Source organism: Zingiber officinale, chromosome 6B (assembly GCF_018446385.1).
Source record: "Zingiber officinale cultivar Zhangliang chromosome 6B, Zo_v1.1, whole genome shotgun sequence".
Classification (NCBI taxonomy): domain Eukaryota; kingdom Viridiplantae; phylum Streptophyta; class Magnoliopsida; order Zingiberales; family Zingiberaceae; genus Zingiber; species Zingiber officinale.
The window spans coordinates 86,858,085-86,882,419 of NC_055996.1; the positions used below are offsets into that span (position 1 = coordinate 86,858,085).

At 39.7% G+C, this 24,335-nt stretch overlaps 3 protein-coding genes across 3 annotated transcripts; 1 reads left to right on the forward strand and 2 right to left on the reverse strand.

Annotated features, from left to right (window-relative positions):
• Window positions 1-8,927: 8,927 nt before the first annotated feature.
• On the reverse strand, window positions 8,928-11,232 carry LOC121992961. The gene is made up of 4 exons (XM_042547617.1): window positions 11,103-11,232; window positions 10,777-10,988; window positions 10,598-10,677; window positions 8,928-10,016 (listed from the first exon to the last, which is right to left on the reverse strand). Exons 2-4 carry the CDS (start codon window positions 10,851-10,853, stop codon window positions 9,226-9,228), a joined length of 948 nt encoding a protein of 315 aa, XP_042403551.1. The 5' UTR covers window positions 10,854-10,988; window positions 11,103-11,232; the 3' UTR covers window positions 8,928-9,225.
• A 258-nt stretch (window positions 11,233-11,490) lies between these two features.
• LOC121992960 (actin-interacting protein 1-2-like) lies at window positions 11,491-18,409 on the reverse strand. The gene is made up of 6 exons (XM_042547616.1): window positions 17,956-18,409; window positions 17,615-17,776; window positions 14,923-15,109; window positions 13,577-14,005; window positions 12,834-13,241; window positions 11,491-12,047 (listed from the first exon to the last, which is right to left on the reverse strand). Exons 1-6 carry the CDS (start codon window positions 18,345-18,347, stop codon window positions 11,790-11,792), a joined length of 1,836 nt encoding a protein of 611 aa, XP_042403550.1. The 5' UTR covers window positions 18,348-18,409; the 3' UTR covers window positions 11,491-11,789.
• Window positions 18,410-22,941: 4,532 nt separating this feature from the next.
• LOC121990389 (myb-related protein Zm38-like) lies at window positions 22,942-24,040 on the forward strand. The gene is made up of 3 exons (XM_042544526.1): window positions 22,942-23,115; window positions 23,231-23,360; window positions 23,445-24,040. Exons 1-3 carry the CDS (start codon window positions 22,986-22,988, stop codon window positions 23,836-23,838), a joined length of 654 nt encoding a protein of 217 aa, XP_042400460.1. The 5' UTR covers window positions 22,942-22,985; the 3' UTR covers window positions 23,839-24,040.
• The last annotated feature ends 295 nt before the right edge of the window (window positions 24,041-24,335 follow it).

Here is a 24,335-nt window from a genome sequence, read left to right on the forward strand (position 1 = left end):
GGCTTCTGCTCGGACCATCTCGACGTAGCATCGTCGAGCTGCTAGTTGATCTCCCCGTACTTCTCCCACTTTGTCCTCGACGGGAAACTTGATCTTCTGATGGAAGGTGGAGACAGCCGCGCGGAACTCGCTGAGCGCCGGTCGTCCCAAAATGACGTTGTATGAAGAGGGAGAGTCGACCACCACGAAGTTTGTTGTCCGCGTCCTCCTGAGCGGCTCTTCTCCCAGCGAGATAGCCATTCGGATTTGTCCGACCGGCAAGACTTCATTACCCGTAAACCCATAGAGGGGGGTTGTCATGGGCAGCAGCTCGGCTCGATCAATTTGTAGTTGGTCGAATGCCTTTTTGAAGATGATGTTGACCGAGCTTCCTGTGTCAATAAATACGTGATGAATAGTGTAGTTGGCTATTACCGCTTTGATGAGCAGAGCGTCGTCGTGGGGCACTTCAACTCCTTCCAAGTCCCCGGGTCCGAAACTGATTTCGGGTCTGCTCGCCCGTTCTTGGCTGCAGCCGACTGCATGGATCTGGAGTTGCCGGACGCTTGCCTTTCTTGCTCGATTAGAATCACCTTCGGTCGGACCGCCAGCTATGATATTGATCTCGCCCCGTGAAGTGTTGTTTCTATTCTCTTCCTCCCGGGCGGACGGCCTAGACCGCTCCCTGGACATCCGAGGATTGTCTTCACGCCTGAGAGTATGTTGTCGTTCGGGAGACTGTCTTTGTCGGCGATCAGATCTAGTCCGATCGGCTCCATGAGTTCTCTGTTGCCTGTCGAACGATGGTGATCGACGGCTACCACTCCAGAGAACGGGATGGGCGATCAGGGGAAGACTCCGACAATCTCTGGTATTGTGCGTGTCCGTCCGGTGGAATGAGCAGAACATGGGGGTCCACTTCTTTTTTGGCTTGGGCCGCTCGGCTGCAACTTCTTGAACATGGGACCTGGCATGGGGGGAGTGGATGGCTTCAGACCTTGGTCCTCTTGGCGGCTGATGGGCAGTGTGCGGCTTCCGTTCGGTAGGAGGAGCTCGCTCGGTTGGCGTTTCTTTTTTCCGGGCCGCTTGGGCTTCCTCCACGTTGATGTATTCGTTGGCCCGGTGTAGCATGTGGTCATAGTCCCGGGGCGGCTTCCGAACGAGCGAGCGGAAGAAGTCCCCGTCCACGAGGCCTTGCGTAAATGCGTTCATCATTGTCTCTGAGGTGGCGGTTGGAACGTCCATGGCCACCTGGTTGAACCGCTGGATATAAGCTCCGAGCGGTTCCCTTGGCTCTTGCTTGATGGCGAACAAGCTGACACTCGTCTTCTGATAACGCCGACTGCTTGTAAAATGATGGAGGAAGGCCGTTCGGAAGTCCTTGAAGTTTGTGATGGACCCGTTCGGCAGCCTCCGAAACCACCGTTGAGCCGATCCAGAGAGGGTGGTTAGAAAAACTCGACACTTTACTCCATCCGTATATTGGTGAAGGGTAGCAGTGTTGTCGAATTTGCCCAGATGATCATCCGGATCGGTGGTCCCATTGTATTCACCGATCGCCGGGGGGCACATAGTGCTTTGGTAGAGGATCCTTTAAGATGGCTTCTGAGAATTGACGATTGACCCGCTCGGGCGAGGCGTCCGATCAGGGGGCTTTGCCTTTTCTGTTATCCCGCATTGGCACTTTATCTGACGAAGAGCCTCTATCCCGATTAGCTGTTGCGGCTTCAGGAGGAGTGCGGAAGAGAGCTCGATGGAATGGAACCGTGGTTGGGGGTGCTTCCGCTCGGCCACCAGATGCTGACGTTGCTTGCTGCTCAGGCCGTTCGGCTGGTGCCTTCTGTTTTTGTTCCACCAACTTAGCGGCCCTCAACTCGATCAAAGCGTCGAGTTCCTCCGAGGAAAGCGTCACCGTGTGTTGTCGTCCAGCCTCGTCCATTGTTTCCGTTCGAACACAGGAGTGTTCCCACAGACGGCGCCAAATTGATCCTGTCCGAATGCTGAATCAATGGACGCTGGGCACGTGGCGCTCCCCGGCTGCTGACGTGGATCTTCGACTGGTTGCACGAACCTCCGGCGAACCTGCACAGAAGTCGGGCCGGGAAGGGGTTCCCGGCGGTGACCCTCCGACGCTCAAGTCAGGCAAGCAAGCAGCAAAAAGAGTGGCTCCAAAGGCATTGAACGCGTACCTCCGGCAAAGGATGAGAGCCTTTATATAGGGCAGCGAAGAAGAGAGTGTACACATATCGAGGTGTACACGTGTCCATGGCCCATGCCCCAGTAAGGGCTTGTAAGTGAGCTTACCTGACCCATACTGCTATACTCAAAGCATGTCCTCGATGGGATAGCAGAACCCCCTGTCATAAGATTTGGAGTATGGCCTACAAGTGGAACATACCCGCTGTCAGAAAAAGATGTCCTTTGTCCTTTTCCCCTTGGCTTCCGAACTAGCGTCCGGCCGGCCTGCCTCCGAGCGTCCGGCCGGCTCGCCTCCGCCTTACGTCCGATCAGGCACATACATATAACGGTCTAGGAAGATTCTCGGTGGTGTGCTTTGTGGAGACTATTAGCAGTATGCTACCTCATGTGTTCGGCCAAGCGATCCGCTCGGCTCTGTGATATTGTCCGTTGAGCGCCGGAACCCTGACTTTCGTCAGGGTGCCTTTGACCATCCACTAAATACCGGCCAGCCACCTAGCCGGTCAGCCCACACCTCTCCGGCCGGCCCCCTGCCACTTTGACTTCCACGTGGCGTTGACCCCACCGGACGGGGGTCCCCTGTTCTTACAACTGGATCATATACCATCTCCCCACCAAGACCTTCACAGGAGACTTGATTTCATAAGGAGCATGGTAGCACATTTTGAGTTTAAAGAAAGGGGGAGATAGTATAAATTTATAAGAAAGGATACCATACCAAGGCCACTTTGGGCCTGATATGGTCTCATATCGGGCCAACGTTGGGCCTGATATGGTCTCATATCAAGCCAACGTTGGGCTTGATATGGTCTCATATCGGGCCAACGTTGGGCCTGATATGCACTCATAAGGAGGCTGATTGTATTTTAATTTTCTCCCAGCACCTATAGATATTTAAATAATGATTTGCCACCAGATTTGGAGTCCTTGCAACTCCATAATACCACTAGAGCTGAAATGGGTCTAATCAGAGGTGTCTAGGTCCATTAGTGGGTTTTGACCAAAGCCCACTGATGGCCCTCCCCTACTTGTATTTACATGAAATCAAGTCCCCTATGAAGGTCTTGGTGGGGAGATGGTATATATGGTGTCAAACATAATTTATACACCATGGATTAGGAATATTGGCTCCGTGCCAGTTGCCATTTATTTTTTCACAAGGAGCATGGTAGCATATTTTGAGTTTATAGAAAGGGGGAGATAGTATAAATTTATAACAAAGGATACCATACCAAGGCCACTTTGGGCCTGATATGGTCTCATATCGGGCCAACGTTGGGCCTGATATGCACTCATATCAGGCCCACGTTGGGCCTGATATCCAAGCATATCAGGCCCAACGGAAGCTGATTGTATTTTAATTTTCTCCCAGCACTTATAGATATTTAAATAATGATTTGCCACCAGATTTGGAGTCCTTGCAACTCCATAATACCACTAGAACTGAAATGAGTCCAATCAGAGGTGTCTAGGTCCATCAGTGGGTTTTGACCAAAACCCACTGATGGCCCTCCCCTACTTGGATTTACATGAAATCAAGTCCCCTGTGAAGGTCTTGGTGGGGAGATGGTATATATGGTGTAAAACATAATTTATACATCATGGATTAGAAGGTATGGCTCCGTGCCACTTGGCACGGAACAGTACATAGCTTTTCTTTTCTACCCTATGGAAGGTGACTTTTAAAATTGATCTTATTTTATTATTTTGATCAGACCCCTATTAGAATGCTTGGAGTTTATATTAGGGGGAGATAGAATAATGTTTTATTAAATGATACTCATATCAGGCCCACGTTGGGTCTGATATGCCCTCATATCAGGCCCAACGTGGGCCTGATATCCATGCATATCAGGCCCAACGAAGGGTGATTTTATATTATTTTTTCCCAGCACCTATATATATAAATAATGATTTGCCAGCAGAGTTGGAGTCCTTGCAACTCCAGAATAGCACTATAGCTGAAATGGGTCCAATCAGAGGTGTCAAGGTCCATCAGTGGGTTTTGACCAAAACCCACTGATGGGCCTCCCCTACTTGGTTCTACCTGAAATCATGTTCCCTGTGAAGTTCTAACTGGGAAGATGGTATATCTGGTGTCAAAACATATTTATACCCCATTTCTAATAAGGTATTGCTCCGTGGCAGTTGACACGGAACCTAGTGACGTTGTGCTCTTGAAACCGACTGTTGGTTCGAGCCTATTTGATTTTTTAAACAATCACAACCGTTACCATGTTTTCAGTTTTGAGAAGATAGAAATGGTGTGCATTATAACTTATATACATTGTGTCTTTCCACTGATAAGCACCAGCATTGCATTTTGTATATTGTGAGTTATATTTGACTAATCATTATGTAATATTATTAATATTCCAGTGACAGTTTATAATCTTCTCATATACTACATACCACCGTATTATACAACAAAGACTACATACAAAGATATTAAAAGTCCTACACTACGTAATAAGTGCATTTACATTCTATACAAGTTTTTGCCTTACAAGACTAGATATTTAATCCATTGTTTTAAAATACTTATCCCTCAAAATTGCTACCATTACATCAATTCTAATTTTTTTCATGTCTCCTTGTTTGAAGTCCATATTCATATCATATAGGAGACATCGAATGTATTGCATCACAAAGAAGCCACAGTCAACGCTGTAAAGAACAACAACATTTTTATGGTCAATAATTTTTTATCAATTATTTATATTCACACATTGTGCTCGATTTACCTTGCTTGTTGTTGTGGACATTCAATTGTGCGAGAGACCCATCTATCAAACGGATAATGCCTTTCCAAGTTTGGATGAATAGCAGCAACGTGCTCACGACTATATAATTTAAAATCTGATACCTGAAGATTGAAGAGGAAATTTCCATTTTCCATCAACTAGCATTTATATTAAAATACAAACCTACACATTATTATTAGATGCTCACCGCTGCTTCAAATTCATATTTGTATTTACTTCCACTTGCTAGAGAATTGTACTGATTGAACGTCATTGATTTGGTGTCCACCACCAGCAAGTGGAAGTGTGCATTATCACTGCACAAAGGTATAAATATATACCTTACCTCTTCATCTCGTCTATCCGTCTTTATCATGTGTTGGAAGGCAAACTTACTTGACGATTTCATTAATGACTACAAATATGCAAAGTCATACATACATAACCAAATAATAAAAAGAATTCTATTTTTTACTATAATCAAATCAATTCCTTACTGTGAAGAATGTTGAACAATATATTGACTTGTTGTATGTGCTTTCAGACGGGAATGCCCCCCTAAATAAAATTTTACAATACGTGTCGATTACATCCCCTCTTGTCAACATTTCTCCATTCACACCAGATAAAAAGGAATACAAATTTAAACAAAAGGGTGGTTCCTCCCAAACTATATCATTTGTAAACCTACAAAGTAAACAAATCACAGATTATTTTTACAAAATTATTTTTGATAACCTTAGCCCAACTATGTAATCAGATAAGCATATAATATACTTTACTATTCAACTATTTAATTTACATACTTTATTTCCTCCAAGGCTTTTAACAAGTACGCCACCTCTTCGTCTTGTTTTTTTTTCTTGGAAGACTTAAATTGCTTCTTAACATACTATGCATACAAACAAAAAAGGCAATTAGATAATCCATTATATCTAACAAATTGCAATAAAATATGCATATATCGTCTTACAGCAATTGCTTGTTTCCTCATTTTGTCATATTTGGCAAACATATCTACATCCTTGTCTGCCTCTTCATCAGATTTGTCTTCCATCAATTGTACAATATTAATTTCTTCTTCCATTTCATCCAAACCAATTTTTCCTTTCCCCTTGCCCACAACAACATATTCTTTGACAACTTTTTTCCCTTCTCCTATACTTGTAACTTTCTCCGTAGGTTCACTTATATGTATATTTCTACGCTGCCTCTTAGGTAAAGTTTTGAGCCACAATGGACTATCAATTGGAGTATCCCTATAATCATAGCGACTTCTGTCACGTCCTCTCCTACTTGTTGTTGTAACACCTACAGGTTCAATTTGAGGATCGTCTACAGCCTCGCTATATTGAGATTTCATGTCTTTTTTTTCAACTATTTTAAGTAACTCTTTCACCCTCTCCTTCAATTGCATGTTCTCCATTGTTAGCTCTTTAATTATGTTTGCTTGAATAATGCAATTACAACAATCCTTATTAATCTGCCTTCCTCCTACAGTGACTTCAATTTGTGATGCCTCCACTGCATGTGGACTGTCATCAACGCGAGCAAGGTTCTCAACCAATGATCTTTCATCTTTATTAGGGATTAGGTCAATCACAACCTGTAAGAATATTAAACCACATGTTAAAATCATACTTTTTAACCAAACTATAGTCAAAGTATTCTAAATTTACCTCTTCAGATGAAACTTGGTTAATCAATTCTCTCACCCTACTAATATGTGAAGGAATATTCCTCCACTTATTTATTCTGGCTCCTTTTATTTTGTATGGTTTTTGGATTGGAACATGCTCCAAAAACCATGCCTGATTCACCATGACAAGGGTTAACTATTTTAAAATTGTTCACAAAATATTAAAAAATTTCACACAAATTATACACTTACTGCCAAAAGACCCGCAAATCCCTTTAGGTAAGGGAGGTTGGTGTTAGCATGTTTTGTCTCAGTTGATGAAAATATGTCCCCAATCTTAGGTAATTGTGGAGCCATAAATTCATGGATTGCTTCAACCCAGTTGAATCTATCAAGATTCTCAAAATCATCTACTATATCTATAAGACTTAACGGGACCTTATATGTACTAGAAGAAAATAAGACACAAACAAATATATACAAAATATAGAATTTGCAAAATAATAAAACATCATCTTCGACTTCAACGCGATTGCCATAAAATTTAAGCAACTCCTCAATTCTTGATCTAGTAGCTTCTTTTTTGTTTGAGAAGTAAGTTAGAAAGAGGTCACTAGATGCTTTAGATGAATTCATCGGAATTGATGCTCCTCGGTCTGAAATACCAAGCAGCAATGAAACGTCTCCTCTTGTGAAGCAAACCGGAACACCTGACCAAGTTAAATCATTATTAGACTTCTACCAACACATACAAAAGTATTACGAACACCATGGACATGATACGATGTCATATCAAGCACTGATACGGCATCGTATCAGGCCTACGTTGGGCCTGATACGGCATCGTATCAGGCTCACGTTTAGCAAAAGATTAAATTTTACCATACAACTACTTTGTAATTAAAATACAAAATTATAAATTGTACCTGAGAATCTAAATGTTTGACTACTTGAATCCCAATTTTGAAATATATTTACCAAAATCCCACGAATGTGCTGCATATCTTCTATGTCCAAAAAAATACGAAAGGGTGACTGTTTGATCAGCACTATGTGTCGGTCATGTAAAATAACAGAGCCTTCATGCGTTCCTTTCTTCGTGGATGGTTGAAAAAAACTTTTAAAGTGACCGAGGACACTGTTCCAATGCAGTTTGTGTCCAACATCAACTGAACCTTATACTTTATAAAAATAAAAAAAATTAAATCATACTAGTTCAGCTTCTCAATATCACAGAGTTTGTAAAATGATAACCTTTACAGCTAATTGATGTGGAGAGGATGATGATACACCCGATCGACGTCTTTGCGCCATTATGATACTAGCTGATTAATGTAAACCCTAGAATCCTTCACTGATGCCTCACGACCACTCCTGGTTTTTAATTAAACTGAAATACTAGATGCCGCTTGAGAAAAACTCGAACTGATGGCTCACGAACACTAAACTAGGGTTTCACAAGACGGAGCTGCACTCGCATGTCACGAAGGAGGGAGGTACCCTAATGATCGATTTTATTTTTTTAAAATCAAAGTTTTTTAAAAATGTGGTTCGGATGCCTGTGAAATGATGACTGATCAGAGGAGTTGGCGGGAGGGTTATATTCGGTAATACACATCACTTACCTGTGCCTTTTGGTAAATACAAAATCGTGATGCGTTATTTGGTAAATACATTAAACCTAGTACGCCTTTTGGTAAATTGCCGTTGTTTGTTACAAGAACCATTAATAATTGTTACAATATATTGAAACTATCTAATAACTGCTGATTTAAGATTCCTACTGTACAGGTTATTATAATGTGAAAAAATTATCTAATAATTATTACAATATATTTAAGGTAAATTTAGAATTTAAAATAATAGCAATTAAAATCATTTTAAAATTATTTTAAAATTATTTTAATAAAATTTAAATAATTTTAATTAAATATATAAATAATATTTTAATATAATAATATTTAAAAATCTTAAATTTATCATAAACATTTTATATCAATTATTGAGTAGTTTCTGTAATAATTATTGGGTGTAAATCCTAAATCATAAATTAACTTCTACATATTAGTTATTTGATAACTTATACACAACAAATTAAACTTAAAGGGTCTTTTCCGGATGAAAATATTAAAGGGTTATTTTTTTTAATTATTTTTTTAAATAAACACGTTCATTTTAATTTTATTTTTTTAAAAAAAAACTCATGTTATGTTGCTTTGAATTTGGGTCGCTTTTTTTCTCCAGTTTAAATTCAAAAATCTGAGCCTGATTTGCCTATCGTACTTGGCCCAACCTGACATCGTAGAAGCTTGAGCAAATAGTCACTACACAGTTGCACCAGTGCTAGAAGAAATACACATCGTACATGAGAAACAGTACTAAATTACATATTTATTATCCATAGGTTTTATCTAATAATCTTGCAGATTCGCTATGCAATTATCTTAAAATATACGAGAAACTCATGATAATCCAATTAATCATGAGTACATAATTCACTCATTCGGTGACTTGTTCCATGGGATTCTTCACTTGGCATGAGTTCAGTCAAAGACAATGGGATATATCAAACGAAAGGTTAATGTAGATGCAAGATTTCGTTCATACCACGATCTGTTTTTCACCCCTTCTCTTCAAGAAAAACAGTATGTAGCGTTTCTCCTCTCAACGCTTTTCATTTTTCCTCCTCCTTGCTTGAGCCTTCTGCCACTTCTTCCGAGAAACAAATTTGCTTTTTGGCTTCAGCTTCAACTCGGGAGAAAACCTGAAATTTGGATCTCGCATGCGTGTCTGTATATCCTTGAAAAATTGCATGTTTAGCTTCTTAGGTCCGCCCTCTCGGAGCTCTGCATACTCTGGTCCAGCAATAATGTTCTCAAAGGCTCCAATCAAGATATCAATATCAGTCATCACATCGAACACGTTTATATACCGTCCGTCTGGGCCTTTCTTTAGCTTTTTCAATGCATTCTGAACAGCAAGCTTTCTAGCTTGCTTTCCTGGGGATAACTCTGGAGGCTCCTTCTCCGCTTTTAACAATTCAGAGATGGTCCGGTACTTGGGTGCTTCCTCAAACTCAAACAGTTTATCTATATGCGGATCGCTTCGTTCATTCTTGAATGGGTCAGTGGGAATATCGTCGTCGTCGTCGTCTTCACTGCCACTCCATAAAGTAACTTCTTCATCAGTGTCCGAGCACAAACTTCTTAATTCGTCGCTCTCATCGCCATCAATAAGGTTCGACTTCTCCTTTGTCTGGCTCCTTATTTTCTTTATTTCCTTCTCCAACTTGCTATCTTTATTTTTGTTTCCTTCGTCTTCGTCCTCACTTGCGGTCCATAAGCAGTCATCCTCATCCATCTCTTTGGTCCATGTTCTCCTGAACTCTTCATCGCCAGGCTTTCTATCACCAAACAAGCTATAACGTGTTCTCTCACGAGCATAGGATCGTGAAGCTGGAGAGCAATGTGAATTCGGCTTAATGAAAGAGCAAAATCGAAAAACTAAGACACACCAAGCAGAGCATGACTAAGTGGATTACATTATTATGGTATAAACTCTTCATCAAGTAGAACCGATCTCCAAAAATTCTGAAGGTATAAAATAGTTTGTCGTAAAGCAAATTAGCAAGAAGCAATTGCATAATCGTGTGGTTTGTTGAATCAAATAGACAGATTTAAAACACCTAGCAGCTACCTTTTGGTCAACTTGAATTCAAATTATGTATGGAAGACAACAAATAGTCTATGTTTTTTTTAATGTTTTAATCAGGGTAACATATAGCCTAAGCCATAGAAATGGTGGCTTTCTCATCCATAAATGGGTCTTGTTTTGTTTCCTGTTGCTATGGCTCTCCAAATTAGACAGAGGCATATCATCAAACATAAAGTGGTCATACAGTGCTACACCAGAAAACTTCTACTTTGATCGACAATGCCAGGAAAATGCCGTTTCGTGGACGAGTAAGGGTCGATGACCGAGAAGCAAAATTCGATCTTCAATGAATTAATCGGAAAGAAAGGAGTACAGAAGGGACCTTGCAGGATAGAATACAGATGTCCTGCAGTAATTCTGCTACCATGGCGCTCAGGCCCGTGGTGGAACAAGAATCCGATCCTAGAATCAAACCCACAGAAGGTTAAGCACGAAGGAGCTTTCTAAGAAAATCAGGAAACCAACTTGGGAGAGAAAACCGAATCAAACCAGCATAAACACCTTTTGGGCGAAGAAGGAAGGCAACGTATAGGGCAGAGTGGAAACTTTGGCAGGTGACGCGCCAACAGCCTCGCCATGATACGTTTCTTTGCGGAGACTTCGTAGCAGCAGTGCAAGACGTTACATGCACCGCCAACACCGTCGGGTTAAACTCGGGGCGCGGAACTGCAGGGAACGCATCTGAAGAATGGATCCTTTATCTACTACACGCGCTATGCATAATTTTTTTATTAAGATTACACCTATTAGAATATGTCAATAATAGACTGCTTTGTTTGTATTTTTTTTTAGTATCATGGTACAAAAATAATCTGACGGTGAAGTACCGATCAATCTCGAGGCCATGCAACACTGATGCCTGACATGCGCTGCTGGGCGAAACCCTCATGATTTACCAAGGTAGCAATTTCATCTTTTACCGCAGGCAACGCAATACTGATTGTGGCGTGTGCTGTGCTGGCCAACCTAACACAAAGTCTAATTAGTAAAAGTCCAATTAGTAAGAACCAACCAACCAATAATCACAAGAAGGTTACTTAATGGAGAGGAGAAAACCCAAGGATTGCAAGTTAAATGCCCTGGACAAATCACACAAAACAGAGGTGAGCAGTCGTTTATTGGAAGAAAAGGCTCTTTAAACTCCAATTTTTTAGGAGCGCTGGAATCAAGACAGATGGCAAATAAATAGGTTATAAATTTCCAAATAACTACTACTTTTGACAAAACAAATGCTGATTTGAAATTATTATGGCGATCGTACACTATGTTCGCAAGGAAATGCTGAGCAAAAAACCAACAGTCCAGGAGACAAATCACAGGAACAAAAAACATCCTTCAAAGACATCTGCAACCCTCAAGGATGTAAAAAAATATATATTGAAAGTCACCGTGAAATATTTAATATAAAGGAAATAACTTTTTCACTTCAGCAAACACGGGACAGCGAAAAATTGTCCATTTGAGGAGTATTAATGTGGATTAACTTCATCGTTCTGCCATTGGTGCGTTGGTTTTCACTGAGGCGTTAATGTCCACACGCGGACACAAGCATCTTCCCCTGCACTAGCCAAACTGTTCTCATCAATGAAAGCTACTCCATAAACCCCTCCTTGGTGAGCTCCTTTGATAGTAATCCGACTTGATGCAGGCTTGCCTAATTCGTAAATTATTACACAAGTGTCTAGTGAGCCAGTGGCAATCAAATGGCTATCAGGAGACCAGGCTAGGCAATTAATCCGTGCAGAATGGTACAGCATGTTGTTCAGCTTCACCTGTATATGGCAAATGTTATGGTAACAGGTGTTAGCAACATATGCACAACAATGAGAAATCACGAGTGGCATAATTTGACGAACAGAGTAGAATCAACAAGTCAGCAAAATTATTTCACCTTACAAAAAAAAGATCACATATGTCAAAACTTCAAAAGAAAAATGTAAAATATCTGATGTCATAATGCACAAAATTATTTCCAGTCTGAATTTGGGGAGGGTCAACATCATCAGCTCTTATCCTAGAAAGTAAACTGCTAATTTTTAATATTAGAACACAAATGCCTAGTTCAGCAAGCACTAGTAATAGCAATCAGATACTGAAGAAGCAACATAAGATTGCAATTTTTTTCCGCTATTGAAAAATAAAATGTCTGCACCTCTAGCTGGTTTAATTTGCATAGAAATCAAGTTAGTGGTTCAAAGTTGGAACCGAGGGTTCCAGTTTAAATAGAACTCATGGCATAGCTAAGATCCAAATAACCAACCACAAAATAATTGGGACTTGTGGTGTGTAAAACAATTGAAAAACTGTGGAAGGCGCACATAAAATACAAGAATTTAGAGAGAGAGAGAGAGAGAGAGAGAGAGAGAGAGTACTAAGGTTCTGACCTAAAGAAATATAGCACCTAAAAGAGCCTGGTACACAAGACACCAATCAAAGCATTACACACCCATTATGCTTTCAGTAGGAGAGCTGTTTCATGGTTGAAAAATGGAGCAATATTACCATTGTTGAAATTAAGGATCTCCCTTTAATGACAAAGCATAAAGTAAAAACTTTACCTCTCGAGACACCCGATCCCAAACAACAGCTTCTCGATTGGAATCTCCTGAACAAAACATGGAAGCATCAGGGGAGTAACATATAGCGGTAATAGTTCCACGATGTTTCTCAAGAACTGCTTCCTCTGATAGGGTATCCCCGTTGATACTATAAATGCGAAGTTTTCCATCTTCACTACCCACGATTGCCTCAGTTCCATCAGGGGAAATTGCAGCTATTGTAACAGAATGACCAAGTTTTATCTGTGAAACCACTTTTGAACCCTGCAACAGGGCAACTCCTGAGTCAATTGAAACTAATGCTAGTTCAGGAGCCTTAGCTGCAACTGCTAAGCCCTTTGGCTGAGACCCAACATCAAGTGGCTCTGTATCCCCACACTGATCTCCATTTAGGGGTACTCTCCAAACCTGCGTCACAAGAAACATAATTCAGGTTTCCAGAGAATAACCATAGTTATCTAAGAAAACAGAGAATCTACCTCTCAGAAGCCCTAATAGAATAATAACATGCAAGATTCTGAGAGCTAGCTCTTATATCCATTATGCTAATGCAAAATCCAACGCTTATGATGAAAAATTGGCAAAGAGAATTTAAAACCTCAAAAGCAGATAGATCGGTACATCCACTAGCTAAACAAGGTACGTCGTGAAAGACAAATCAAGAAGCCTGAAATCATGATATAACTAAAACAAAAGCCAATTTCAAACCAATAGCAGAAGCACATTGTGAGAAGAATGATCACCTTATTATCAAATGCTGAGGTCAGAATTTCTTCATCTAGGGCAGCAAAACATTTAATTTGAGTAGTGCCCTTTCTGACCAATTTACCAACATAACCAATGCCTTGGATCCATCGAGAGATAATACCATCATAACTGCTAGATAAGATAACTTTTTGACCACTCTGCAGAATACAGGCCAAAGAAGAAATGTTCTTCATGTGTCCAGAGTATGATACTGGTAATTTATCTGGATCAGTTGCAGAGAATATAGTCAATGTTCCACCAAGAGAAACAGTGACAATATGGTCATTTTGCCACAGGCAACCAACAAGCATGTCATCCACTCCCCCCGATGATCCAGAATCAATCAAAGTTCTTGTCAGTTTTCCACCCCCATCCTCCGTAATCTCCCAAACTTTTGCAGTTTTATCCGCAGATACTGTGATAATCTATATTGGACAAACATGTAGACCAGCAGGGAAGCCAAGCATGGTGAAAAATAATGCAAATTCTAAAAGAGATAGATTAATGAAGATCAATGCAAAAAAAGAGAGACAATAAAACAACTCAAAGAGCCAGATGACAAAACATTCAATTATGAGGCACATTAGTTAACAATTATGAGGAAAGAAGACTAATATTAGGCATGATAGCATTTGCAAATTCCAACAAAAGGCCACAAATACAGCATAAATTCTCCGTCCCTTTGAATTTTGGTGTTTTCTAGAGCTAAATAGTAAGCAAGTTCAAGCATTTGAAGCTTGTTAGATATTGAAACTACTTTTCAAGAAGGTATTTACAGTTATGGAAGATAAAGAGATTAAAAGGGGATGACTAATCGAGAGGTTAGTAAGGCTTTCTTTAACTAATAATAAGTTGGTATCCGTGTTTGGGAACCTGATTGCTACTTTCAATGAACAAGTTTCTGAATGGCGAATGGCATCCTCTCATCCTGGTAGTGCAAATATGTATATGTCAGAGCACTGATATGGCATCATAAGTACCATGACTAAATATTACCACCAAAGGATAAGATAGCTAGGTATCATTGATTTCTCTCAGTTTCAAAAACTTCACAGGATTATTTGTTGAATGTATAGTCTGGACTTTGGAGTTTGAAACATATTAGGAGAGTATCTTAGAATGGTTTATGTAAACCAGGAAAAAAATAACTTAATACCACTAGACAGCACAAAATCAATAGTAAGAAACATGTCAAAGATGGAAAACAGTTCTTCAATAGACACATTTGAATGAAATAAAACAACACAGGAAAAAAATAACAATCATGACAGATGACAGGACTGCACACAATTTTTCAATTTTGTGTCAAGTGAAGGAATAAAAAATGCTAAAAAGTTCTTACTTGTTTGCCATCTGGACTCCAGCTTAAAGTATATATGCTACCTTTGTGTCCATCTTCTGCAGACAATTCTCCAATCTTTTCTCCTGTTTTTCCATCATAAATTATACCTTTCTTGTCAGAGCTCACAGTAATGAACTTACTTCCATCAGGAGAAAAACGCACACAATTAACAAAGTTCGAATGTTCCCTGCAAATAAAGAAAGTTGACTAATAATGTATACAGTTGCATTTGAAATTCCACAAATTTCAGAGTTCCCAGCATGCTATGCCATGCTATGCATGTTAATTCAATTTTCATGTGCTTAGATCATCTAATTTTCATCTCATGTGAGAAGAAAGGAACAAATAAGATGATAATTCATGAGACTCCAGTCTATTAAGCTAATGCATATAGGACTAGTTAGCATATGTAAAACCTAGTCATATATTTGGAGAAAACAAACTTAACAACAGATGCCACATTCAGGGAGTCAAATATTCTTAAACAAACTGTTATAAGGAACAGGAAATAGCAAAGGGGCTATATTGCATCACAGGCGTGGGGCCAAATAGAGAAAAAGGTCCAACTCTAACTTTACCCTAAATTTTCATCTCATCAGTTTTATTTGTAGCATAAATAGAGAATATGAAACTACCATGTAGTCCAAAGAAAAGGTAGCAAGAAAAGAACTAGTACAAGATGGAAATACCTATTAGTAGCCAACTCTAACTTTACCCTAAACTTGGATATCTGTGAAGGATTAATTTTGCCTCACTTAAGCAGGTGGGGCCAAATGACCCCACAAAAATCTAGAATGCATATGCATATGATGAGACAAGACAAAACAAAACTTTTGGTCATTTTATATCTATACTTTTATGTCTATGGACTCACAATCTACATGTTTTCACTTAAAGAATAAGAATCATGATCATATTCTTCTTGGCACATCTCTCTCTCTCTCTTTTTCATTATCCCACCTCTTATCTGATTTTGGTGGACAGCAAGATCCATGTACCTCAAATTACAATAATGCATCAAGGAAATAATATAGAAATCTAAACCTACAAGCTGCAAAAATTTAACATGTCATAAATTATTGTAACCTATAAAGTCATCAAGGTTTCAGAATCAAAATCATGTCACATTAAAACATATTTATTTTCCTTTTTGCACCTAGTTTTGGATTCTTCAAATAATTTATATTTGTATAAATATAATCAGTGTACTTTAACTTTTTTTTTAGTTTCATTTATTTTATAGTTTGTCACTGCGCCTTGTGAAATAATACATGGCACATTCATTCTCACATATTGCAGAATATAATATTATATTAACATTCCATGAAATTCATAACAATAGCTAGTTTTTGAACTGAAAGTGGACATTTGGATAAAATAAAATATGTAGGAGTAGAATGGAAAAGGATAATTATGCATTTTCTTTGAGAACACTTGGCAAAAAGATGCCAAAATCTTGTTGTCCGAGTTAATCAGGTTGGAAGTGATCTAGATGCCTGGCAGATTGACAGCTTGATGACTCTGAAGCAGTTTGACACTTCAGCAACTTAGAAATAGGTCAACAATTTGGAAGCAAACCCATAGTTACACAACTCAAATGGGGTTCAGAGTTTCTTAGGAAGACATAAGTTGCACTCTTTTCCCTGAGACAAAATTGTCCTGGCCAGATATTTATGGTTGATGACAATTGTCCCCAAAGATACAACGACCATATCTCAAAATAGGAGCACTCTAAAACTTGGATCCTTTGAACCTTCAATACTTCAAAAAATTTTAACTTAGGGAAGAGGAGAGAATTTAGAATTCAAGATAAGAAAGTGCTTGAGTTTTGAATGAACGAGAACATGAGTGAGGGAGTGGAATCAAACAAATAGAGGAAAGACAGCCCCCTCCCCATGGGGATATTTGTTGTTGCCAACCAAGTGCTAAGGGTGTTGTGCATGCGTAGGTCCAAAGGATCTGTTATACACAATCCACTAGGGGTCGCACCCTTCAACTTGCCAAGCCAACGCAGTTGGCACAAGGCTAGACCTACCATGAGTTGTGCGTGTGACCTTTCTTGTGGTGTATGCACTTGTTGAGATAGGTTCACAATCCCCACAAGGATACTTCATGTGTGCACATTCATGTGATACTCAGAGGTTTTACATTTATCCATGTTTTTCATATGTTAATGTGTGACCCATGTAATTATGAAATTAGGCATACCTATGGGCTTGCATCTTGTTCCTATGCATCCATGTTTGAGCTTGTGTCATTAGTGATGTGTGGATGGTTTTCTCAAGTATCTCTTCTTGGACATTAATTTCTCATTCACAAAAAAAAAAATGATTTGGAAATTTTAGACAAATTAGCTCAAAATAGATCATCCATGTTCAACAATTTTTCAACTAACTAACAGATTTTTATTAGAATAATTGGTTACAAAAAAAACAATTTTCCAAAACTTCCATCAAGCACATGAAGAGTATGCTTATTTAAAAAAAAATGATCAGGAATGTCTCCAAATGTGGTAACCATTCTGACTTTTGATGATGAAAGTTATGTGAGCTACTCTTTCTTGTATAGTGAAAAGGTCTCGGAAAACAACTAGTAGCTAACAAGTTTAAGCTAAGACTATGATACGAGCAAGCAAAAGGAACAGTCAGTACAAATGCACTTGTGCATTGTCCATAATATAGGCATAGCAAACCTCTGGGAAAGTTTGAATTTAAATGGGGGCCCTTCATAAAAATTCACCAAGAAATCTTCACCGCATGTGACAATCCGGAATGGTCTGGTTGGCTTAAATGCACAACTCAATACCCTTCTTGAATGGCCATCGAACTCGCCAACAGTGCTACCTGAGTCCCACCTACACGAGAATAAAATTCACAATCCTAAAGAATTAGCACACAACCAATGATATACTACTTGGAGAAATTTAATTCGAAAACAGTCGGTTTCCAGAATGATTTCCCAGTAAGATGGATAATCCTTTTCCCCATTTTCAATTCTCAAACATAAATCTCATCACTAAACTAAAAAGCTCACATGAAAGCCCGCACGAACGACTTGCCCTTGCCGTCCCCGGATGCAACGATTCGGAGGCCGTCAGGCGACCACTGGAGGTCGTCAATGCGCCCGGACAAGACGCGGAACTCGTTCTTAAGCGCGCGGTCGCCATATCGACCCCAGATCCGGATGGTGCCGGAGACGTCAGCTGAGGCGACCCACTCGCCGTTAGGCGAGAACCGAGCCACAGTAGTCGGGTACCCGTGTTCCCCATAGATCGACACATCCATAGGCGCGTCGAGGCGCCGGATGATCACCGCCCGCCCATTGCAGTAGGCGATCGTGTCCGTCCGCGGATCGCCGGAGATCAATATTCCCCGACCGCGCTCCGTCGACGGCACGCACGCGTACGTCTCCTTCAGCTCCGCCATTTCCGTCGCGAGTGATCTAATCCAATGATGAGCGATCGAGGAAGGAAAGCCCTCTTTGATGCTATCGTGGAAGACGATCGTGGGCAGGGATCAAATACGTGCCTCCGAACACGCAACTTGTCGTGGGACACAAATCAAATGGCGGTCAATCGCACTTGGAAGAATGGGGTCCAGCCCATTTCGGTTTCGTCTCCACTCATCACAATGCAATGTTTAACGTGAGAAGGTACGCGTGGTGCGCGACAGAACGTGAAGGTCGGTGCTTCCTATTTTTGGAACATGCTTTGACCGCAACTTGCAGTTTGGTCTCAAACAGCGGATCTTCCAAGTTCGGAGCGTCACTCTCTAATTATTTCTTCCTATTGGATCAAGCCCATAGAAAGAAGGATGGCCCGATTGGAGCAGGAAGGACCCGAAATGGCTCGGTCCAATTTAGCCCGACCCGAGGCCGTGCGAGTTGGGCAACACGTACGTATAAACTTAATATTGTTTATAATTGTGTAAGTATACAGTTTGATTGCAATTTTGTGATTTCTCTTTTTCTTTTCTTTTGTTTTTTCTTTTTTTTTTAAATAGATAAATGTATATAAATCTTGATGGAGAGGTAAAACTTTCATACACCATGTCAAGCATACAAAGTATTCAGGAGCTTAAATCTCTTCTGTAGTAATCAACACTCAATCTTTACTATAATCATTCATATGGCCACAAATCACCCATTAAGATGCCACATCATCTACTTTTCATGCAACAACATACCCAATCCACAAGTGGCATTACACGGACATAAGTCCTCATTGGACTTTGCATGCATGCCTTAATCAACAACAATGCATCTCACGGACACAAACTAGACACCATGAAGCTTACAAAAACATATGAGCAGCAATTTCATCACAACACTGCAAAACATGGTGAATTCCAACAACATAGAATCGCCAGATTGTAGGAGCAGCTACCTTTCCATACAAAAATATGTGTTAGACTAGAGGTAAGTCCACGAATCGGTGTACATGAACTTGGATTTTGGAGAAAATTCAATCAATATCTAGAGCAATCCCTTGATACCGGCTCCTATTATGAGCTTCCCATATGAAATAGATCATGCTTGAGACATCTAAGTATCTAGCCTTTGTTTTTCGGCTGCTATCTTTGTAATTCCAGCAAAGGACTTGCTATAGTTCATCAAAAGAGTGGAAAACCTGATTTATGTCTAGCCATTACTTCACTTTACTTCACAATCCACAAGTCATAGAGTATTCAAAGAACAAATAATGATTTGATTCATCTTGATACAGACACAAAGCACATTCTTTGTTTAGCTCATATTCCATTTTATCCTTAGTTCTTAAATTACCATATTTGCTAGCATTCATAAAATGAAACAATGTTTTGACATAATTTTCGATCTTCACACTATCGAATTCCAAGCCACCTTCGAACCTCTTGGCATAAAAAATTGATAAGCATTTGCAACTCCTTTTGCTTCCCCAACAAACCAATCCATCTTTATCATGTTTGCTCTACTAATTCCATTTGAAGTTCTTAAGATCTTGTTCCGGATTTCTACAAATCTTTTGATCAAGGGTGAGTCCGAAGTCTTTGTTTCCCATGTCCAAAAATCAACCCCTTTCATATAGTGTAGATACATGCACTCACTTGACTCATAAGGAATCTGTTTTGACATTGATATCCCATAATATTTTGTTTAACAAAGTCTCATTCCATGTGAGAAGGTCCCTAAGTCCATATCTCATATCTTGCTTTGATAAACAAATCTTTAACTAAGATATAGATAGATGTTTTGAAGACCAAACAAACATGCGACAAATGATTTTGATCTTGTCAATTACACCACTAGGAATCAGAAACATTGAAAACCATAAACACACCATACCTTGGAGAACCTTACCCACCAATTCCAAACGTCTGACGTATGATAAGGTATGCTTAGGTCAAGCATTTATCTTTCTTGTGATAACATCTAGGAGAGGCTTATAGTTGGCAATACTCAACTTTTCCACCGATAATAGAATGCCCAAGTACAGAAAGAAAATAAACTTTCTTGAAATCCCATGAGACCAACAAGTTAGCTCTTTAAACTTGCATTCACACTAGCCATGTAAACTTGTGTCTTTTGAGGATTTGCCCACAGCCCTAAGATCCCTTCAAAATAGTCCAAACATTCCACTATGTGTTGTGTAGATGATATATCCACTTGGCAAAGCAACATTAAATCATCCGCATAAACAAGATGTGTAATGTCCACCTCTTTACACATTGGATGATAATGGAAAGATGACAATGTAGCAGTGATCTTGAGCTTCCTTGACAACACTTGAAAGCATAGGCCGAACAACAAGGGAGAGAGGGGGTCCCCTTGCCTAAATCCTCTTTTACCACTAAAGAAACCATTTATCTTATCATTTAAAGAAATTGAATAAAATATCATAGTGACGCATTCCTTGATCCAATTATAATATCATTAGGGAAAACTAAAACTAACGAGAGCCGACATAAGAAAATCTCAATCAACCCTATCAAAAGTTTTCTTCAAGTCCAACTTGATCATGCATTTAGGGGATAGATAGCTTTTTGTGTGCATACTTCTGAAGTAATTCTTGAGTTAAGTATATGTTATCCCTTATAGAATGTCCTTTGATGAATGCTACTTGAGCTGGATCCAATAAAAAATTCAAGACTTCATATATCCAGCAAGGATCTTTGCAATAACTTTGTAGTACACGTTGCAGCACAAAATTGGCCTATAGTCCAAGACACCCACAACATTGTCTCCTTTCGGCACAAGTGATATCAAAGAATAGTTTCATTGCTTTAGTAGCTCGCTATTTTGAAAGAATTCCTACACGGCTGCAATGAAATCATTACCAACAATATCCCAAGAGGAGGTAAAGAATTTTAAACCATAACCATCCAATCCCGGAGCCTTCCCCCATCCAATATCACGTAGAGCAACCCTTATTTCTTCAAGGTAAACCGGCTTGCATAAGTTTTTAGATTACCCCATCGTGAGTTTCCTACTCGTGAGCTCATTGCTGTCTAAGATGTTGCATGTGTCCTTTTGGCCAAGCAAACTATAAAAATAATCAACAAACTCTTCCGCTACTTCCCCTATGCTTGTGGTTTGTTCTCCATTCCTTTTCTTGAGTATGATCACATATTTTTGTTGTTCCTTTTTACCATGTCATGGAAGAATTTTGTACATTTATTGGCACTTCTCAAGTAGACATTTTTTACTCTTTGCTGATAAAATTGTACTCTTTCAGCTTTCGTTAGTAAGTTGACTTTCTTTCTTATGTGACTATACTCCATAGGGGTTGGACCATCATCTAGGATGCCTCTTTGAGCTTCTTCTAAGTCTACCTTTGCTCTTTTTGCTTTCTCCGAAATGTGTCTAAAGTGCTTCTTGTTTAGCTCTCTCAAACATCCTTTCAATCAGAACAATTTTGTTTTGAAAATACATTGGGCATTTCCCATTACTAGGGTTGGCCAAGAGTCTTCTACACCCTTCTTAAAATCTTCATGCAATGATCACATGTTGAGAAATTTGAAAGCTCTATTTAATGGTCGTCCTTGGCTAAAGTGTGTACAATGGTACATGAATGATCCAAGATATATCTAGGCGTCATAAAACTCCATATAAATATCAAAATCTACCATCAATTAAAAGGAGTTTACTAAAGCTAGCTCTATCTAACTTACAAGAAACATTATCATTTGATCATGTGAAACGACATCCAATGGACTGGAAATTAACTAAACCATAAGTTTATGTAAAAATCTACAAGTCTCTCATTTCATGATTTGTAATGAAAGAACCCCGTTACTTTTCATGAATAGATAAATACGAATTGAAAGGCCTATAATCATCCATGCATCATGATATCTCCTTTGTTGCGTGCATAGTTGGTAGGATAGTGATTTAGATTAATTTGGGATCATCGGTCATGATTGAATAGCTTAGGGTCGGATCCGATCCTATCAATTCTACTCCGCCTCCGTTAAAACAAACATTCTAAATGCTCCCGTATGGTTTTGGTACTTTCAGATCTTGATTTTGCGTGTTCCAATTTTAAAGCTAATATTTTTAATTGTTTTACAAGATTAAATTTCCTTTTGATAATTAAATTGCTCATCTTTATCAAACTGTACGTGAAGCAGCGGATTCCTCGGTGTTGATCTCGGGATAGATTAGTATAGTATTCGTCTTTTATCATCATGTGAAGCGACGGATCAGAACGGAACGTAATAATTGTGGCATTTGCAGGCACGCTGTGATTGTCGACGACCATCTGCTTGAAACACGTATGGAAATCTATCAGTCAGCCATGCATGCTCTTCCCCTCCTAAGTCCAAATCTCATCCCATTAAGTATATCACATATATATTAAGTATGGAACACCTTTAATTTCTCCCAGTTGCAACTAACAAGCCAAACCTCCTCGCTCGCAAAACCACCAGTCTTGAGTCAACGCCTCTAGCTGTGCAACACCCCTTCTCATTACAAATCCTTTCATTGGCATATAAATAATTAACTTCCCTCACTTTATCGATATCCCAATCTGATCCTGTGTGCAGTCTCTCTTACCCTGTTCTTCATTACGCCATATACATGAGATGAGGAATCCCTGTTGCGATAAGCAACCACCCAACAGGGGAGCCTGGTCCAAGGAGGAGGACGAGAAGCTCATCAACTACATCGCCATCCATGGCGAAGTCTCCTGGCGTTCGCTCCCCAAGGCCGCAGGTTTATCGATCGTTTGTTAGTAGAGATTGTGATGCAATTACGAATTCAGTTGAATGAACAAATTCCCATGAGTAATATATACAAGCTAGCTTTGTAACTGATTATGATCATTCAGGACTACTTCGATGCGGCAAGAGTTGCAGACTTCGGTGGATCAACTACCTTCGGCCCGACGTCAAGCGGGGGAACTTCCAGGAGGACGAAGAAGACCTCATCATCAAGCTCCATGCATTACTTGGAAACCGGTAATTGTTAAGAGTTGTTGCCAAGGTCTTGGATTCGATCCAACTCCCCTAATACGTGTTTAATATAATAATATTGACAATTAGGTGGTCGTTGATAGCTGGGAGGTTGCCGGGGAGGACGGACAACGAGGTGAAGAACTACTGGAACTCGCATCTAAGGAAGAAACTGAGAGGGGTGGGCATCGACCCTAACTTCCACCGCGTGACGTCGCCGGCGCTGTTGCAGCGCCGGACGTGGCTGAAAGGCTCAACCGACGGCGACGACACGGAGTGTAGCACGGCCGATGTGGTGGCGATGAATTCTGAGAAAGCTCATCAGTGCAGTAATTATGGCGTGCCTGATCTCAACCTTGACCTGACCATCGCCATGGCTTGTGATCAGAAGAGACCAGGATCTGAACCATTGATCAGTAATACTCAACAGCTAGATGAAGAGTACTCTGGTTCTGCGAAGCCCACGCTGCTTCTATTCCGATGACACTGTATTCAGATCGTGCATGCTATGGAATATTAATTAGATGGATGAAACTACAAACAATAATATATATAGTTTTAATTAAATCTATAGAAAATTCTAAGGTTGATTAATTTTAGCTGGCTGTTTTTAATTTGTATCATGTAATTAAGGTGCTACATATAAACATATGCTGTACTAGTTTTGGTTCCTTGTTTATTTCAAATAAATTAAAGAGCATTGTGAGTAATAATTAACCAAAGAATTAGAGAGAAAGAACTAATGCATCAAAAGCAATAACCGCGCGATTCTTATTTATTATCTTATATGTATCCATATGAGCAAAGTATAATTTGATTAACAGTTGTTTTGTTTGGTCTAATTGTATGATTGAGTCATAAATAAGTTAGATTTATAAGTTTGCCAGTAAAACTTAAGAGTATAAATGATAATTAAGCTGGTCCCAGTTAACGGCAAAGGTAAAAACCATGCAAATATAATGCCTGTATTTTGTATGAATA

What these genes read in the sequence shown, in the direction of transcription:
- LOC121992961 (XM_042547617.1), bottom strand. Translation starts at nt 10,853, where the DNA reads ATGGCGAGGCTGTTGGCGCGTCACCTGCCAAAGTTTCCACTCTGCCCT. An exon ending in CTTCCTTCTTCGCCCAAAAG is followed by an intron (nt 10,678 to 10,776) that starts GTGTTTATGCTG and finishes GTTTGATTCTAG; the next exon opens with GATCGGATTCTTGTTCCACC. An exon ending in TCTGTATTCTATCCTGCAAG is followed by an intron (nt 10,017 to 10,597) that starts GTCCCTTCTGTA and finishes ATTGCTCTCCAG; the next exon opens with CTTCACGATCCTATGCTCGT.
- LOC121992960 (XM_042547616.1), bottom strand. Translation starts at nt 18,347, where the DNA reads ATGGCGGAGCTGAAGGAGACGTACGCGTGCGTGCCGTCGACGGAGCGC. An exon ending in AAATTCAAACTTTCCCAGAG is followed by an intron (nt 15,110 to 17,614) that starts GTTTGCTATGCC and finishes CTTTATTTGCAG; the next exon opens with GGAACATTCGAACTTTGTTA. An exon ending in GGGATCGGGTGTCTCGAGAG is followed by an intron (nt 12,048 to 12,833) that starts GTAAAGTTTTTA and finishes TGCCATATACAG; the next exon opens with GTGAAGCTGAACAACATGCT.
- LOC121990389 (XM_042544526.1), top strand. Translation starts at nt 22,986, where the DNA reads ATGAGGAATCCCTGTTGCGATAAGCAACCACCCAACAGGGGAGCCTGG. An exon ending in TTCGCTCCCCAAGGCCGCAG is followed by an intron (nt 23,116 to 23,230) that starts GTTTATCGATCG and finishes ATGATCATTCAG; the next exon opens with GACTACTTCGATGCGGCAAG. An exon ending in CATGCATTACTTGGAAACCG is followed by an intron (nt 23,361 to 23,444) that starts GTAATTGTTAAG and finishes ATTGACAATTAG; the next exon opens with GTGGTCGTTGATAGCTGGGA.